The sequence below is a fragment of the Delphinus delphis genome, chromosome 3 (genome assembly GCF_949987515.2).
Source record: "Delphinus delphis chromosome 3, mDelDel1.2, whole genome shotgun sequence".
Taxonomy (NCBI): domain Eukaryota; kingdom Metazoa; phylum Chordata; class Mammalia; order Artiodactyla; family Delphinidae; genus Delphinus; species Delphinus delphis.
In genome coordinates this window covers 112,198,711-112,215,869 of record NC_082685.1, presented here as the reverse complement: position 1 = coordinate 112,215,869, position 17,159 = coordinate 112,198,711, and the positions used below count along the sequence as shown (strand labels likewise).

General features: G+C 42.2%; 1 protein-coding gene across 12 annotated transcripts in view; it reads left to right on the top strand.

The window, feature by feature from the left end:
* The window catches only part of PDE8B (phosphodiesterase 8B), a 379,854-nt gene that overhangs the window by 356,501 nt on the left and 6,194 nt on the right, over nucleotides 1-17,159 (top strand). For all 12 annotated transcript variants that reach the window (XM_060009266.1, XM_060009269.2, XM_060009271.2 and 9 more), the window contains 6 exons: nucleotides 257-302; nucleotides 716-851; nucleotides 1,754-1,952; nucleotides 6,379-6,596; nucleotides 14,044-14,164; nucleotides 16,142-16,309. In XM_060009266.1, coding sequence (XP_059865249.1) covers nucleotides 257-302; nucleotides 716-851; nucleotides 1,754-1,952; nucleotides 6,379-6,596; nucleotides 14,044-14,164; nucleotides 16,142-16,309 — 888 coding nt within the window. The remainder of the gene's footprint in view (nucleotides 1-256; nucleotides 303-715; nucleotides 852-1,753; nucleotides 1,953-6,378; nucleotides 6,597-14,043; nucleotides 14,165-16,141; nucleotides 16,310-17,159) is intronic.

Here is a 17,159-nt window from a genome sequence, read left to right as displayed (position 1 = left end):
CAGTTCAGGTGTGAGACTTGAATGCAGTCATAGCCACTTAATTCTCAATTCTCCATCTCCTGGGGCTAACAGCCTTGGAAAGGAGAGTATCCACTGTTTTGTAGCCATTGTTCTCACTTGATTTTGAGCTTCAACTTGGAGTTCCAGATTGACTGGGTTATTCAGGATTCAAATCTCTTTGGCTAATAAAAGAAATGAGAGAGTAATGATAATGGCATATAAAGCATGCTTCTCATAGCATCTTTCTTTATTCCAGGATGGCTTGAGAAGGTTGTCAGGAAACGAGTATGTGTTCACTAAGAGTAAGTTGTCCTCTATCCACTTGTCACTGATAACCTGTCTCTGGCCTTTTGTCTTCCTCAGTGTTGTGATTATTGTTTGGGAAGGGCCTTGGTGATACTTTCTATTCGTCTCATTGGAGTTTAAGCATCTCTATGGTCTACATTTGAAACCAGGTCTCCTAATATAAATTACTTCTCTGAGCGCTGTCAGAATAAGAATTGCAAATCTCTCTATATTTAAACAGTTAAACTGAATTATTTTTCTGTTGGGGGGTCCTGAAGTTTAATAATGTAAGAGAACCCTGAAGGGAAAATCTTCTTACCCCTGGAAGTTCAAGACTTTCTTTCTAGTAGCAACCATGAAGATGACAAATGCTTAGCAGCACTCAAGATTCCACAGTTACCCACCCTTCCTGCCCCATCTGTTTGCTCAGATGTGCCCCAGAGTCACAGTCACCTTGGGATGCCAGTAACCATCAACGATGTCCCCCCTTCTATCGCTCAATTACTTGATAATGAGGAAAGCTGGGAGTTCAACATATTTGAATTGGAAGCTGTGACACACAAAAGGTATGTGGCTTCTCTGGCTGTAGGCAGGGGGAGGATTGATGGACACACTCAAGACTTTCACATCTGGAAACTTTGAGGGAGATGTGAGTCCTTGCCACAAGTGACCTCCCAGGTTCTGCTTTTCATGCCATGCTGGAGGAGTGTCAAATGCGCAGAGAGTCTGTGGCCCCTTGAGTGAGCTCCTTTATGGAGAAGAGAGTATTGGAGGCTAAGATGTGGGATCAGCCTGGTGATACCCAGGATGAAGAAATACTGAGTGTCTTCTTCAGATCTACCCAGGTCATTCCTTTGCGCCAGTGAGCCAAGAGTTCTAAGTATTCCTAGCCCCAAACTTGTTCAAGTCCCACCTTACAAAATGAGTTTGAGAGCACTGTAGACTTTTCTTTTGATCCATCCTATAGGCAGGGGAAAGATTAGATAACACAGAAAGTCCTCTTCTATTACAGAAGTCCATTTTCTTCCAGGGGTGTTGGATATGAATGATAACTATAAATAAGTAACTTAATTCTAAATGACATGACTTTGCTGGACCCACACAAGCCATTCCTTTTGTCCTTAAGCTCAGTAACTTCCTCAGGGGACACAGGAAGTACAAAGGTTACGTGGAAGCAGAGACAGGGACTGTCAGGGACCTCTCGGTTGTTAGAGCCACTGAAGGGCAGATGACTTAAGACAGTCTAGAAGTCCTTTGGATTAACCACCGTGAGGCACCTAGTTTTAAAGAAGTGGCTAGTGAGGAGGAGATGCTCTATCACCTTCTAATTTGGAGACGACATATTTTTATACCCCTGTGCCTATGAAGCATCAGGAAAGAAATGACTCAATTTCCCAGTAGCTTCAAAGAAAGCAGCTTCTGGAGCGGTGAATACAATGAATCAGAGTTTTTTCCCCCTGTTTTCCAGGCCATTGGTTTACCTGGGCTTAAAAGTCTTTTCCCGGTTTGGAGTATGTGAATTTTTACACTGTTCTGAAACTACCCTTCGGGCCTGGCTCCAAGTGATTGAATCCAACTACCACTCCTCCAACGCTTACCACAACTCCACTCATGCCGCTGATGTCCTGCACGCCACTGCCTTCTTCCTCGGAAAAGAAAGAGTGAAGGTAGAATTTTGATATCACAATCTAGTTACCTGCATAGATTTTAGAGATCTAAGAACTCAATCTTAATAGATATGTTAGGCAAACAACTATTTTGGAACCAATTTTGACAGAGTTTTTGAGCTACCAAACTGGTCCTTTTGGTGTTGTAAAGACATGGCATTTCCTCCTAGCCCTCCCTTCCCACAAATGCTTAAAATAATAATTTATGCCACTGTAGAGACTCTTTTACATGTCTGGCTGATCCATGAACCCATTCTCCAAATGTTCACTAAGAGCCCTTTGGGTTAGAGGACAGAACTTAATTATTAGAGCAAATGGTTACTAGGTCTGGAGGTTAAATTTTAGGATCAGAATTTTGTCATTGGTATATTACAATCCAGACAGTAGTGAGCCGTTCAGCATCCTACTGATTTACATACATATACATGTGTGTTTTGTGTAGGTATGAATGTGTGTATCTGTATATTAATGACTTGTATAATTCTGCAAGAGTTCCAAGTTCCTTAGTCTTAGAAGTCAATACTGTCATTACAGGTGCTGATTTGTAGGGCAGTCCTATGTATACCCCACGGATAGCTGGCAAAAGATCCCCATCTCCCCTCTTCCCCAACTACCATCACTTTCACAGTGAAGCTTGTAATTCCTTGGCTACAATTAGAAGTGAAGCTTAGAATATAGATACCCTTGGGACAAGTGCTGTATAGAGACAGGTTCACATCAATCTGCAAATGCTTAACATTCAGTCATTTTCTGACTTAGTCTTAAGACCCTAGGTACTTAAGGAGACAAGTGGTAGTGGGATAGGTAGACAGAGCAGAAACGGCACCAAAATGGGGAGGGCGAATGTTCCCTTCTCAGTTTTGCCAAAGACTGATCCTGGCATTTACTTTCATCAGCAAGAAAGCAGAGTGTCATTCAAGAATGATGGTTTGGGCTTCCCTGGTGGCGCAGTGGTTGAGAGTCTGCCTGCCGATGCAGGGGACATGGGTTCATGCCCCGGTCTGGGAAGATCCCACATGCCGCGGAGCGGCTGGGCCAGTGAGCCATGGCCGCTGAGCCTGCGTGTGCAGAGCCTGTGCTCCGCAACGGGAGAGGCCACAACAGTGAGAGGCCCGTGTACCACAAAAAAAAAAAAAAAAAGAATGATGGTTTTGAAGATTTTTGTCTCCTACTTTTGAAAAAGGTGATCACAGGTGATAACAGCCTATGTTTCTATAGTGCTTTTCTTTGAGGGGCTAAGATACTTCCAGATTCCTACTCCAGGTTCACATTCCTCCATTTTACGTTACATGAGATATTATATACAGCTTAGGTTGCACACTGCCAAATGAGGACAGGACCTGGGCATTAACGCTGAGACCAAAGTGACCTATAGGCATTGCAGCCTTGAGTTAAAGATGAACCCCACTTAAGCAGAAGCACACTAGAAAAATATAGATTAAATGCTTGAAAAATTATGGAATGCTTAGTCACTTTATTATCTCCTTTCCTCTCCCTCCCCTAAAATAAGAAATTTTCTTTAAATTGTTTGTTCTGCTAGCACATTCAGAGTCTGATTGAATTCTCAAATAGCAGCAACACAAACAAGTCGAAGACTAGATACAATATGCTTATAATCCAAAAGACATTTTCTAAGAGGCCACAGAATCAGAAAATTTAGAGATGCAAAGAACCCTGGAGAATTGGGCTGGAAGGGACTCCTGAGGTCAGAGGCTTAGTAGCAGCCCAAGATCACTGGTTAGTCCACCACGAGGCGCTTCGAGTGGGATTTATTCCTGAGGTGTCTTTCACCAGACCTGCTGCCACTGACAAAGAGAGTCAGACAAATGTTTTTACCAAATATCCATGTCATCTGTCACCCCTAATTTCTTTATAAGGCTACAATTCTTAATGTCACTATGGCATAGCTCCACATCCTCCACCCAGCCATATAGATAACATGTCCAGAGCGACATTCCCCTTCAATTTGTTGCACACCCTATCCCCTTCCCACTCTTACCAGTTCCCAAGAACCACTGCAAGTGGAGAGATCAGGACAGCCAGAATTCTTTTGTTATTCTCTGAGTGACTATTTGTCCTAGAAAAGGAACTGTTTGAAAGGCTAATCTAGAATGGAGTCCATTCTGGCCAGTCTGCTTCAGTGTGATCCAAACCTATTCCTGCTGGTTAAAGGAGGAAAAAACTATACAGAAATGCCTGCACCTCCAAGGCTTTGGGGAACTTCTCCTGCCGTGGGTTTGGTGGGGAAGTTTTCTTCCACAGACAGTCCCTCCCTGCCATGGGAAGAGCCTTGCTTCTCCCATCTGCTAGGGAGCAGCCGGATCTGCTTTCCCTGCCTCCCTGCATTTCTTATCAGACATTGCATTATTAGACAGTGCCCACCAAAACTGGCCCTTTATTGGTATCTTTGTAAAAGCTCCAGGTCTAAATCAGTGTAAGTTGGAAGGAAAGACCTGTCTCGTCTAATGCTATTTGTTGTCTATTCCACTTACTTGAATCTATGTCATTGAAGAATTTAAAAATAAATTGGCCCCATACTCCAAACAAGAGTGAACATACTCCAAGAGCACTAGCTGGAGGCCCGAAATTTGGCCCTCATGGGTCCTCACTGCACAGGTAGAATCAGTGAGAGTGGAGGCCAAGTCAGGGCAGCTCTGGATTCTGACTGTACCTGTGGGTTACCATGGCCTCTCCTAACCAGCAGCAAAAGGGGGCTAGGCATGTTTGCTTGCCCTGGGCATTACAAAATCAGTCTCTGAGAAGAGCTGAAAAGAATGGCAACAACTGCTGTCCCCCCTCAGGAAACTGGTTCATGTGGACCAGAGGCAAGCCAGGATTGCCCGCCAGCTCCAGGAGGTCACGATTGGAAATGGAAATGGCTTCCTTCTGGTAGGGACAGCTTTCAGGAAAGTTTTCAGGGCTGAGCTTCAGATTCACTGTTCCTTACCTATTAGCATCTGAGAAGCAGCTTGCAATTTTTTCTCCCACAGCCTAGGAAAGCAACTCAGGAAAACCAAAAATCATGCCCACCCCTCCAGCCTCATCCTGGGGACCAGTTTCCCCCTCACTCACTACCCTTCAGCCACAATGATGCTCTTTAAGTTTCCTGAATAAGCCACTTCATTTGTTTCACATCAGGAGCATCATATAGGCTGATGTTTCTGCCTGGATTTCTCTCCCTTGCCATTTTTTGCCTGGCTAATTCCTGCTTATCCTTCAGGTTCCAGCATAAAAATCACTTACTTAGAGAACCCATTCTTGCCCACCCTCTGGACCTGCATTGTCCATAAGTAGCCATTTGCCACATGTGGCTACTTACATTTAATTAAAATTAAATAAAATGAAACATTCAGTTCCTCAATTGCACGCACATTTCAAGTGTCCAGGAGCTGTAAGTGACTAGGGATTACGATATTGGACAGCCCACGTACAGACATTTCCATCACCACAGAAAAGTTGAACGGACAGCACTGCCCTAAACTAGATCAAGCCTCATGGTTACACTCTCAAACCACCTGTACTTCCCTTCTTAACCCATCTCACAGTAAGTTAATTTTGTTTGTGTGTTTCCTTATTTGTGCCCTCTCCAGTAAACTACCAACTCCATTAGTGCAGGCTATGCCAGTATAATTCATCACTGTAACTCCAGCACTCTGCCTGACAACTGGCACCCAGTAAGCATCCAATAAATGATAACTAAAGGAATGAATTCATAAAGTACAGTGTCTCTTATGTAACAGTAGCCCATTTGACAACTTCCTCCTAAAGCTGTGAGCTGAAAAAACATTTGTATCCCCTGATGCTCTGGTTTGTGTTCTTTAACTACATAATGACAACGTTAGAAAGAGGGTCTCCCTTTTAGCCTTTCCCACCTGCTAGCCCAGAGCTGAATTGTGTTCTTCACTGTAACAGCCCCCTTACCCTCAGTTTTCCTGGGAAAATTCTTCTTGTCCTTGATCCTCTTGTGTTGCTTGGCTGTAATCCTTTTATCTTTGTGTGAAGAGTTTTGTTGTATCTGTGCCATTTACTGCCATGCTCTCAAAATCTTTTCAGAAGGAGGCAAATAAAGTAACACTTGTGATCCTAGGCCACTTTTTTCTCTATCCACTCACAGAAGAGAGTCATGGCAACATGCCACACAGCATACGTTTGAAAAGGCCTGTTTGGCATCCTCCTGCAGAAGAACTAGAGTGGATGAACTCTGGAGAAAGAATTTAGGTATCCATTATAACTGCTACTCAGGTTTCTGTTTCCCTCCAGATAATCCACAGTACGGCAAGGTGATGTGATATACCCTAGGTGGCCTCTTAACTTCTAGGAAGTCAGAGAAGGACCCCCTGGCTCATCCCCTCCAGAGAGACAGGGATGAGTGTGGGTCTCCTACATCCAGTGGGTAATGCTCAACCTTGCCTCCCCCTGACCCCAGGGAAGCCTCGATCAGCTAGATGAGGTGGCTGCCCTGATTGCTGCCACAGTCCATGACGTGGATCACCCAGGAAGGACCAACTCTTTCCTGTGCAACGCAGGCAGTGAACTCGCCGTGCTCTATAATGACACTGCTGTCTTGGAGAGTCACCACACAGCCCTGGCCTTCCAGCTCACGGTCAAGGACAGCAAATGCAACATTTTCAAGAATATTGACAGGTTTGTGTGCTCGGGCTCTTGTGCTCAGGTTTGTAAAATGTAAGTGGGAAACTCAGTTTTCCCTAACTTCTCCAAGTACTTAGCTTCCTCTTAGGGGGAAGGCTGTACTATTTTATCAACAGTAAAATAATAACCTTATAAACTGAACTGTACTTTTTAGACTGTTCATCTTTTTTTTTTTTAACATCTTTCTTGGAGTATAATTGCTTTACAATGTTGTGTTACTTTCTGCTATATAACAAAGTGAATCAGCTATATGTATACATGTATCCCCATATCCCCTCCCTCTTGCGACTCCCTTCCACCCTCCCTATCCCACCCCTCCAGGTGGTCACAAAGCACAGAACTGATCTCCCTGTGCTATGCGGCTGCTTGCCACTAGCTATCTATTTTACGTTTGGTAGTGTTTATATGTCCATGCCACTCTCTCACTTCATCCCAGCTTCCCCTTCCCCCTCCCAGTGTCCTCAAGTCCATTCTCTAGTAGGTCTGCATCTTTATTCCTGTCTTGCCACTAGGTTCTTCATGACCTTTTTTTAAATTTTATTTTAAATTCCATATGTATGTGTTACCATACGGTATTTGTTTTTCTCTTTCTGACTTACTTCACAGTATATGACAGACTCTAGGTCCATCCACCTCGCTACAAATAACTCAATTTCATTTCTTTTTATGGCTGAGTAATATTCCATTGTATATATGTGCCACATCTTCTTTATCCATTCGTCTGTCAATGGACACTTAAGTTGCTTCCATGTCCTGGCTATTGTAAATAGTGCTGCAATGAACACTGTGGTATGTCTCATTTTGAATTATGGTTTTCTCTGGGTATATGCCTGGTAGTGAGGTTGCTGGCTCATATGGTAGTTCTATTTTTAGTTTTTTAAGGAACATCCATACTGTTCTCCATAGTGGCCATATCAATTTACATTCCCACCAACAGTGCAAGAGGGTTCGCTTTTCTCCGCACCCTCTCCAGCATTTATTGTTTGTAGATTTTTTGATGATAGCCATTGTGACAAAACTACTTATTGTAGTTTTGATTTGCATTTCACTAATGATTAGTGATGTTGAGCATCCTCTCGTGTGTTTGTTGGCAATCTGTACATCTTTGGAGAAATGTCTATTTAGGTCTAATGCCCATTTTTGGATTGGGTTGTTTGTTTTTTGATATTGAGCTGCATGAGCTGCTTGTATATTTTGGAGATTAATCCTTTGTCAGTTGCTTTGCTTGCAAATATTTTCTTCCATTCTGAGGGTTGTCTTTTCATCTTGTTTATGGTTTCCTTTCCTGTGCAAAAGCTTTTAAGTTTCATTAGGTCCCATTTATTTTTATTTCCATTTCTCTAGGAGGTGGGTCAAAAAGGATCTTGCTGTGATTTATGTCATAGAGTGTTCTGCCTGTTTTCCTCTAAGAGTTTTATAGTGTCTGGCCTTACATTTAGGTCTTTAATTTATTTTGAGTTTATTTTTCTGTATGGTGTTAGGAAGTGTTCTAATTTCATTCTTTTACGTGTAGCTGTCCAGTTTTCCCAGCACCACTTCTTGAAGGGGCTGTCTTTTCTCCATTGTATATTCTTGCCTCCTTTATCAAAGATAAGGTGAACATATGTGCGCAGGTTTCTCTCTGGGCTTTCTATCCTGGTCCATTGATCTATATTTCTGTTTTTGTGCCAGTACCATACTGTCTTAATTACTGTAGCTTTGTAGTATAGTCTGAAGTCAGGGAGCCTGATTCTTCCAGCTCTGTTTTTCTTTCTCAAGATTGCTTTGGCTATTCGGGGTCTTTTGTGTTTCCATACAAATTGTGAAATTTTTTGTTCTAGTTCTGTGAAAAATGCCAGTGGTAGTTTGATAGGCATTGCATTGAATCTGTAGATTGCTTTGGGTACTATAGTCATTTTCACAATGTTGATTCTTCCAATCCAAGAACATGGTATATCTCTCCATCTATTTGTATCATCTTTAATTTCTTTCATCAGTGTCTTATAGTTTTCTTCATAAAGGTCTTTTGTCTCCTTAGGTGGGTTTATTCCTAAGTATTTTCTTTTTGTTGCAATGGTAAATGGGAGTGTTTCTTAACTTCTCTTTCAATTTCTCATCATTAATGTATAGGAATGCAAGAGATTTCTGTGCATAAATTTTGTATCCTGCTACTTTACCAAATCATTCATTACCTATAGTAGTTTTCTGGTAGCATCTTTAGGATTCTCTGTGTATGCTAGGTATCATGTCATCTGCTAACTGTGACAGTTTTACTACTTCTTTTCCGATTTGGATTCCTTTTCTTTCTTTTTATTCTCTGATAGCCATGGCTAAAACTTCCAAAACTATGTGGAATAATAGTGGTGAAGGTGGACAACCTTGTCTTGCTCCTGATCTTAGAGAAAATGGTTTCAGTTTTTCACCATTGAGAACGAATTTGGCTGTGGGCCTTTCATATATTGTCCTTTATTATGTTGAGGTAGGTTCCTTCTATGCCTACTTTCTGGAGCGTTTTTGTCATAAATCAGTGTTGAATTTTGTCAGAAGCTTTGCCTGCATCTATTGAGATGATCATATGATTTTTATCTTTCAATTTGTTAATATGGTGTACCACATTGATTGATTTGCATATACTGAAGAATCCTTGCATTCCTGGGATAAACCCCACTTGATCATGGTGTATGATCCTTTTAATGTGCTGTTGGATTCTGTTTGCTAGTATTTTGTTGAGGATATTTGCATCTATGTTCATCAGTGATATTGGCCTGTAGTTTTTTTTGTCACATCTTTGTCTAGTTTTGGTATCAGGGTGATGGTGGCCTCGTAGAATGAGTTTGGGAGTGTTCCTGTGCTATATTTTGGAAGAGTTTGAGAAGGACAGGTGTTAGCTCTTCTCTAAATGTTTGATAGAATTGGCCTGTGAAGCCATCTGGTTCTGGGCTATTGTTTGTTGGAAGATTTTTAATCATAGTTTCAGTGTCAGGGCTTCTGATTGGTCTGTTTATATATTCTATTTCTTCCTCGTTCAGTCTCGGAAGGTTGTGCTTTCCTAAGAATTTGTCCATTGGTTCCAGGTTGTCCATTTTATTAGCATATAGTTGCTTGTAGTAATCTCTCATGATCCTTTGTATTTCTGCAGTGTCAGTTGTTACTTCTTTTTCATTTCTAATTCTGTTGATTTGAGTCTTCTCCCTTTTTTTCTTGATGAGTCTGGCTAATGGCTTATCAATTTTGTTTATCTTCTCAATAAAACAGCCCTTAGTTTTATTGATCTTTGCTATCATCTCCTTCATTTCTTTTTCATTTATTTCTGATCCGATCTTTATGATTTCTTTCCTTCTGCTAACTTTGGGGGGTTTTTGTTCTTGTTCCTCTAATTGCTTTAGGTGTAAGGTTAGGTTGTTTATTTGAGATTTTGTTTCTTGATGTAGGATTGTATTGCTATAAACTTCCCTCTTAGAACTGCTTTTGCTGCATCCCATAGGTTTTGGGTCATTGTGTTTTCATTGTTATTTGTTTCTAGGTATTTTTTGATTTCCTCTTTGATTTCTTCAGTGATCTCTTGGTTATTTAGTAGCATATTGTTTATCCTCCAAGTGTTTGTATCTTTTACAGTTTTCCTATAATTGATATCTAGTCTCATAGCATTGCAGTCGGAAAAGATACTTGATTAGATTTCAATTTTCTTAAATTTACCAAGGCTTGATTTGTGACCCAAGATATGATCTATCCTGGGGAATGTTCATAAGCACTTGAGAAGAAAGTGTATTCTGTTGGTTTTGGATGGAATGTCCTATAAATATCAATTAAGTCCATCTTGTTTAATGTATCATTTAAAGCTTGTGTTTCCTTATTTACTTTCATTTTGGATGATCTGTCCATTGGTGAAAGTGGGGTGTTAAAGTCCCCTACTATGATTGTGTTACTCTCGATTTCCCCTTTTATGGCTGTAAGCATTTGCCTTACGTATTGAGGTGCTCCTATGTTGGGTGCATAAATATCTACAACTGTTATATTTTCTTCTTGGATTGATCCCTTCATCATTATGTAGTGGCCTTCTTTGCCTCTTGTAATAGTCTGTATTTTAAAGTCTATTTTTGTCTGATATGAGAATTGCTACTCCAACTTTCTTTTGACTTCCATTTGCATGGAATATCTTTTTCCGTCCCCTCACTTTCAGTCTTTATGTGTCCCTAAGTCTGAAGTGGGTCTCTTGTAGACAGCATATATATGAGTCTTGTTTTTGTAACCATTCAGCCAGTCTGTGTCCTTTGGTTGGAGCATTTAATCTATTTACATTTAAGGTAATTATCAATATGTATGTTCCTATTACCATTTTCTTAATTGTATTGGGTTAGTTTTTGTAGGCCTTTTCCTTCTCTTGTGTTTCCTGCCAAGAGACGTTCCTTTAGCATTTGTTGTAAAGCTGGTTTGGTGGTGCTGAATTATCTTAAATTTGCTTGTCTGTAGAGGTTTTAATTTCTCTATCGAATCTGAATGAGATCCTTGTTGGGTAAAGTAATCTTGGTTGTAGGTTTTTCCCTTTCATCACTTTTAAGTATATCCTGCCACTCCCTTCTGGCCTGCAGAGTTTCCACTGAAAAATCAGTGGATAACTTTATGGGAATTCCTTTGTATGTTATCTGTTGCTTTTCCCTTGCTGCTTGTAACATTTTTTCTTTGTATTTAATTTTTGATAGTTTAATATGTGTCTTGGCATATTTCTCCTTGGATTTATCCTGTATGGGACTCTCTGTGCTTCCTGGACTTGATTGACTATTTCCTTTCCCATGTTAGGGAAGTTTTCAACTATAATCTCTTCAAATATTTTCTCCGACCCTGTCTTTTTCTCTTCTTCTTCTGGGACCCCTATAATTCGAATGTTGGTGCGTTTAATGTTGTCCCAGAGGTCTCTGAGTCTGTCCTCAATTCTTTTCATTCTTTTTTTCTTTATTCTGCTCTGCGGTAGTTATTTCCGCTATTTTATCTTCCAGGTCACTTATCCGTTCTTCTGCCTCAGTTATTCTGCTATTGATTCTTTCTAGAGAATTTTTAATTTATTGTGTTGCTCATCATTGTTTGTTTGCTCTTTAGTTCTTCCAGGTCCTTGTTAAACATTTCTTATATTTTCTCCATTCTATTTCCAAGATTTTGGATCATCTTTACTATCATTACTCTGAATTCTTTTTCAGGTAGACTGCATATTTCCTCTTCATTTGTTTGGTCTGGTGGGTTTTACCTTGCTCCTTCATCTGCTGCATATTTCTGTCTGCTTATTTTGTGTACCTTACTGTGTTTGGGGTCTTCTTTGTGCAGGCTGAAGGTTCATAGTTCCTGTTGCTTTTGGTGTCTGCCCCCAGTGGGTGAGGCTTGTTCAGTGGCTTGTGTAGGCTTCCTGGTGGAGGGGACCAGTGCCTGTGTTCTGGTGGGTGGGGCTGGATCTTGTCTTTCTGTTGGGCAGGGCCGCATCCAATGGTGTGTTTTGGATTGTCTGTGAACTTAATATGATTTTAGGCAGCCTCTCTGCTAATGGGTGGGGTTGCATTCCTGTCTCACTAGTTGTTTGGCATGGGGCATCCAGCACTGGAGGTTGCTGGCTGTTGGGTGGAACTGGGTCATAGCATTGAGACACAGATCTCTGAGAGAACTCTCGCTGATTGATACTACGTGGGGCTGGGAGGTCCCTGGTGGTCCAGTTTCCTGAACTTGCCTCTCCCACTTCAGCGGCTCAGGCCTGACACCAGGCCGGAGCACCAAGACCCTGTCAGCCACATGGCTGGGGTAGATACCCCTAGATGAACACTTGTGGGAAGAGCTCAGAATTATCAAGATAGTGGTCTTGGCAAGTGAAACCACAAGAGAAGAGGCCCGTGCTATGCCTGGTCCTGCTGAGCAATTTTCACACTTCAGCTCATTTTGGCAACAGGGCGACTGGGTTGGCGACGTGAGGCAGGACGGGGTCCGTGAGGCGGGTGGCGCTCAGCTGCTGTGCAGCCTGCAGGGCCTGGTCGAAGCCCTCAGGGAAGGCCAACAGTGGCCAGGACTCTGGCCTCCTGCAGCTGCGGCCTCTTTGGGGTTTCCCTCCCGGTGTCACGTCGCTCTCACTCCTACTTTGGCGGCCGTGCCTTTACCCTGAGCTGCTTCACAAGGCGAGCACTGCCTGCTAAATGTTCACAGGTGCTGCAAGAACATCTTCATAAAGATGTACACAAACGATGACCACATAGGTTTCTTTGATGTGCAGCCAGCCCTCCTCCATTCTCTGCTTAGACTGTTCATCTTTTTAAACTCCATCTGGTCTTCAGTGAGTTCATGAAAATGTTTTATACACTGCAAAGCACTCTATAAATATTGATTATACTACTAACAAATATAGCAGATATTTTTATCCTCTCAAAAGGACATCCTGTCTTTGGTGTAACCTGAGGAAAATGTATCCTTACCCATCTTTCCCCAGCTCAATTTTCGGTCACTTAAAATCCTAACTCATGAGGAGACAGTGTTCCATGCTCCCAGCAGAGCTCCTGGAGTCCACAGGGTAGGGCAGGTTTCCCCCTCTGGTGAGTTGGCCAAATGTGAACAGATAGGAGCAATTCCTCTTGCCAGCCACCACCCTGCCATCAAGCTATGAGTATTTCCTACATAGCAACAGCCAGGCTGGAGTGCAGACCCCTGAGAAAAGGCAGTATACAGGGAGCTCAGAGCTTACTCAAGCCTCAAGGATGACTTGTCAACATGAACCTGAACCCATCTGTTTGGTCTCCAGAAACCTGAGAAAATATGGAGACCAGTTATTCCACCTTCAACTGAAGGCTTCATCAGTATCAAGTATTGTTTTTGAAACTTTCATAGGAAGAATTCTTGCCAATAGCCAATTTTATTCAGTTCCCCATTCTGGCTCTTGAAGTTAGAAAAAGATGATAGGAACTGGGTGATTTTGAGCAGGGTTATTGCTCCTTCCATTATAACTTCTATCTAATTGCAATCTAGAGAACAGCTCATTATTTGGAAAACTTTCTTCCAGTGCCATCATCAAAAGAAATAATGACACTTCTCTGTAACAGGAATCACTGTGTCTGCACTGAATGCCATGGGACAGCTCACCAGGTTGCTGTACTAGCCTTGTAGGGAAAGAACTTGTCATTTCCTTTCACTTCACTATTTTGATATTGCCAAGGGAAGGTAGAAGGGAATCACCTTGTGAAATAAGTACCCTTGGGACACTTTTTTTTTTATATACTCATAAATCATATGAAGGTCAGCTGTCACTGGGGAAAATGGAATAGTGTCACCAAGTCCTGGCTGAGTAGGAAGATGAGCAGGTAAACATTTTTGTGATCTTCACTCATTAACTCTGTGCCCCTAGCTTCCTCCTAGATTGTGGGAAGTGTGGTGAAATGGTAGAACAGTTCTAATTCGGGACATGATGTGAACAAGGCGCTTTGTCTTCTGGTTATTTTAGGAACCATTATCGAACACTGCGCCAGGCTATTATTGATATGGTTTTAGCAACAGAGATGACAAAACACTTTGAACATGTGAACAAATTTGTGAACAGTATCAACAAGCCAATGGCAGCTGAGGTAAGCATTTCCCATGTAATAAGATACACCAGAGCCTACTCTGGCCTCAAAGCATTTTCTCTCCATCTTGAATGCAAGATGGTTATTTGCTTGGAGTTGGTAAAGAAGGCTGAAAGTACTGGTCACTTGTTTTCCCTAAGGACAAGAATAGATTGAGAGTGTCCACAGTAACTCTGAGCTCCTTGAAAGAAAGGCCCTGACTGAGATAAAGCCAGCAGTGACAAAAGTAGGCCCAAAGTCTATGATGAAAGGAGCCTGCAGACAGCAGAGACTGGAATAAATGGTGTCATTTTAGGGGTTTCAGAGCCTTTCTAGTTCTCTGGTCTTTGAGCTCTTGGGAGACCTCAAAATTAGATGTTTTAAAGAACTATAATCCTGCTGATGTGCATTAAAAGCCTGTCAGTATCTAAAGACTACAGAAAGTTAAATTGGGAGTGACTAGTTGAAAACAAAAATACAAGTCTTTCTCCTTTTTAAAATTTACTGATGTGCCTTAGACCTGCCTTAAGGTCCCTACAAACTTGGGTTTTAAGAACATGGACATAAGTTCACATCTCTTACTGTTTAAAATGAGATCAACTGCCCTCTTATACTGTAAGGCTGTTCATAGCCCCATAAAGTTAGAAAAGCTTTTCATTCATTCCTGTATGAGGGTTGCATATGTGGATGAATGAGGAATGGTTGTCTTAGATGTAACTTGATGATCAGTAAGGAAACTATCTGTGTAGGACCCATCACATGACCAGCCTGGATGGAGGAACAGTGTCCACCTCACCTGTGTTCTGCTCCATCCCCCAGGGATTCCACAGCACAATGCCAGGACCCTCTCCTTCCACAGAGGACTTATGGGAGCAAGGATCTGGGGATTTAAGAGGGGGAAATTAAACAGAATCATAGAATTTAGAGTTGGGAAGGTCATCTATCCAAGTAAGCTCCCAACTCTGTTGAGATTTATGTACTGCAGTAACTATAGCAAGCAGTATCTTCCCAATGGTAAGTAATCAAAATACCAACCTTCAGAATATAATTCTGCCCATTGATGGTTTAATAGGTCCAGTCCCAAAACAAAAAAATCCTTAAATGTCATACAGTCCTTCAGCTTGGCAGAGCTCTGGAGAGCTAATTAGATGTTTACACAGTCAGTTCCATGGTATCTTTGAAATCAGGGAATCGTAGTCTTCTAGGTTTTGTATAATTGACCTGTTGTCGCATTTACATAAGCCTACTCACAGACCTGTCCACTTGGCTCTGGACCGCTGACATCCATCACTAGGTAGGTATTAGTGTACAACCAGTCTTTCTAACATGGCTGAATATACCTGCTCCTGCCCTGGCCCGCTTTCTGCTCCTAGTACCCCCAACACTTACATGTCTCACCCTCCCTACCACCCAGCCAGAAGAGCAGCCTGGAAAGCATGAGTGGACACATACCTGAAGAGAAAGAACAAAATGGGAGGAGGTGGGTAACTGGGGGTGGGATAGAAGGTCACAGGAGAGAGGGAGCTGTCAGGCATATTAAGTAGAAAGAAATCAAGAAATAATTGAAGGGTCACATGTATGTGGCATTTCCCCATCTTTAATGTATTAAGAAAGTGGAATTTGTGCTTTTACACATTTCCTGATAAAACTGGGAGAAAAGCTCTCCTTCCTTAAGATTACATAGCAAATCATTAAAAACAAAACAAAAACCTGCTTTGTAGCAGCTACCTCTGGGGAAGAGGATGAAAGTGAGGTTGTGGATGGGTGATGATAGGGACTTCGGCCTTTTAAGCTCTGTGTGTTTGTATTGTTTGACTGCTCCCCGTCCCCAAGAATATATCAATGTATCATATATGGAATTAAGGATGGGAAGGCCTCCTTCATCAAGTCTCATGCCTAAGTTTGCCTGGGTGACTGCCATCTAATATCTGGTCAGCTGGCCCTTGTGGGCTTCACCATCATATTGAAACCACCCTGATGTGACTATCTGTTTTCCAGATTGAAGGCAGTGACTGTGAATGCAACCCTACTGGGAAGAACTTTCCTGAAAATCAAATCCTGATTAAGCGCATGATGATTAAGTGTGCTGACGTGGCCAATCCATGCCGCCCCCTGGACCTATGTATCGAATGGGCCGGAAGGATCTCCGAGGAGTACTTTGCACAGGTGTGCTGCCTCTCTAGGGAAGCTCCACCTCCCTTCTGGGAATGGCCCCGGGTCACAGTAAATAAATGACTCCTCCCTGGAAAGCAATGGCTCACCCTTGCCTGGAACAGAAATCTGGTCCCTCAAGAGACTATGATGTGCCTGGGCACTAACTAAACTCTCTCTAGGGGAAGGGGGGTAAACTGAGCCTTTGGAAGTATCTTTTCATCCTCAAATTTTTAGATCCTGAATTTCCACAAAAACTTGGAAATCCTCCATTCATTCACTAGATTATCATCTCCATGGTGCAGTCTGGGGAACAGACTGCACCATGGGTAGCTCATAATACAGTAGGGGAGGGAGACAGACATAAACAGGTCCATACATTGGTAAATTAAAAATAAATGAAAGGGCTTCCCTGGTGGTGCAGTGGTTGAGAGTCCACCTGCCGATGCAGGGGACACAGGTTCGTGCCCCGGTCCGGGAAGATCCCACATGTCGCGAAGCGGCTGGGCCCATGAGCCATGGCCGCTGAGCCTGCGCGTCCGGAGCCTGTGCTCCACAACGGGAGAGGCCACAACAGTGAGAGGCCTGTGTACCGCAAAAAAAAAACAAACAAAAAAATGAAAACACTTTTAAAGGAGGTATATGTTAAGTCCTAGGAGTTCAGAAAGAGTTTTTTTTTCTAGATAAAAGGGCTTTGTGGAAAAGGTGTTAGAGCTGGTGTTTTTGTTTTTGTTTTTGAAGGATTTCAAAATTTAGAAATGGGAAAGGACATTCTGGGAGAGTTCTGGGAGAACAAAGGGTTATGAGCAAAATTAGTAGGGAGGAAAACCAGAATTTTTATATAAGGAAAACAGCAACTTTGGCA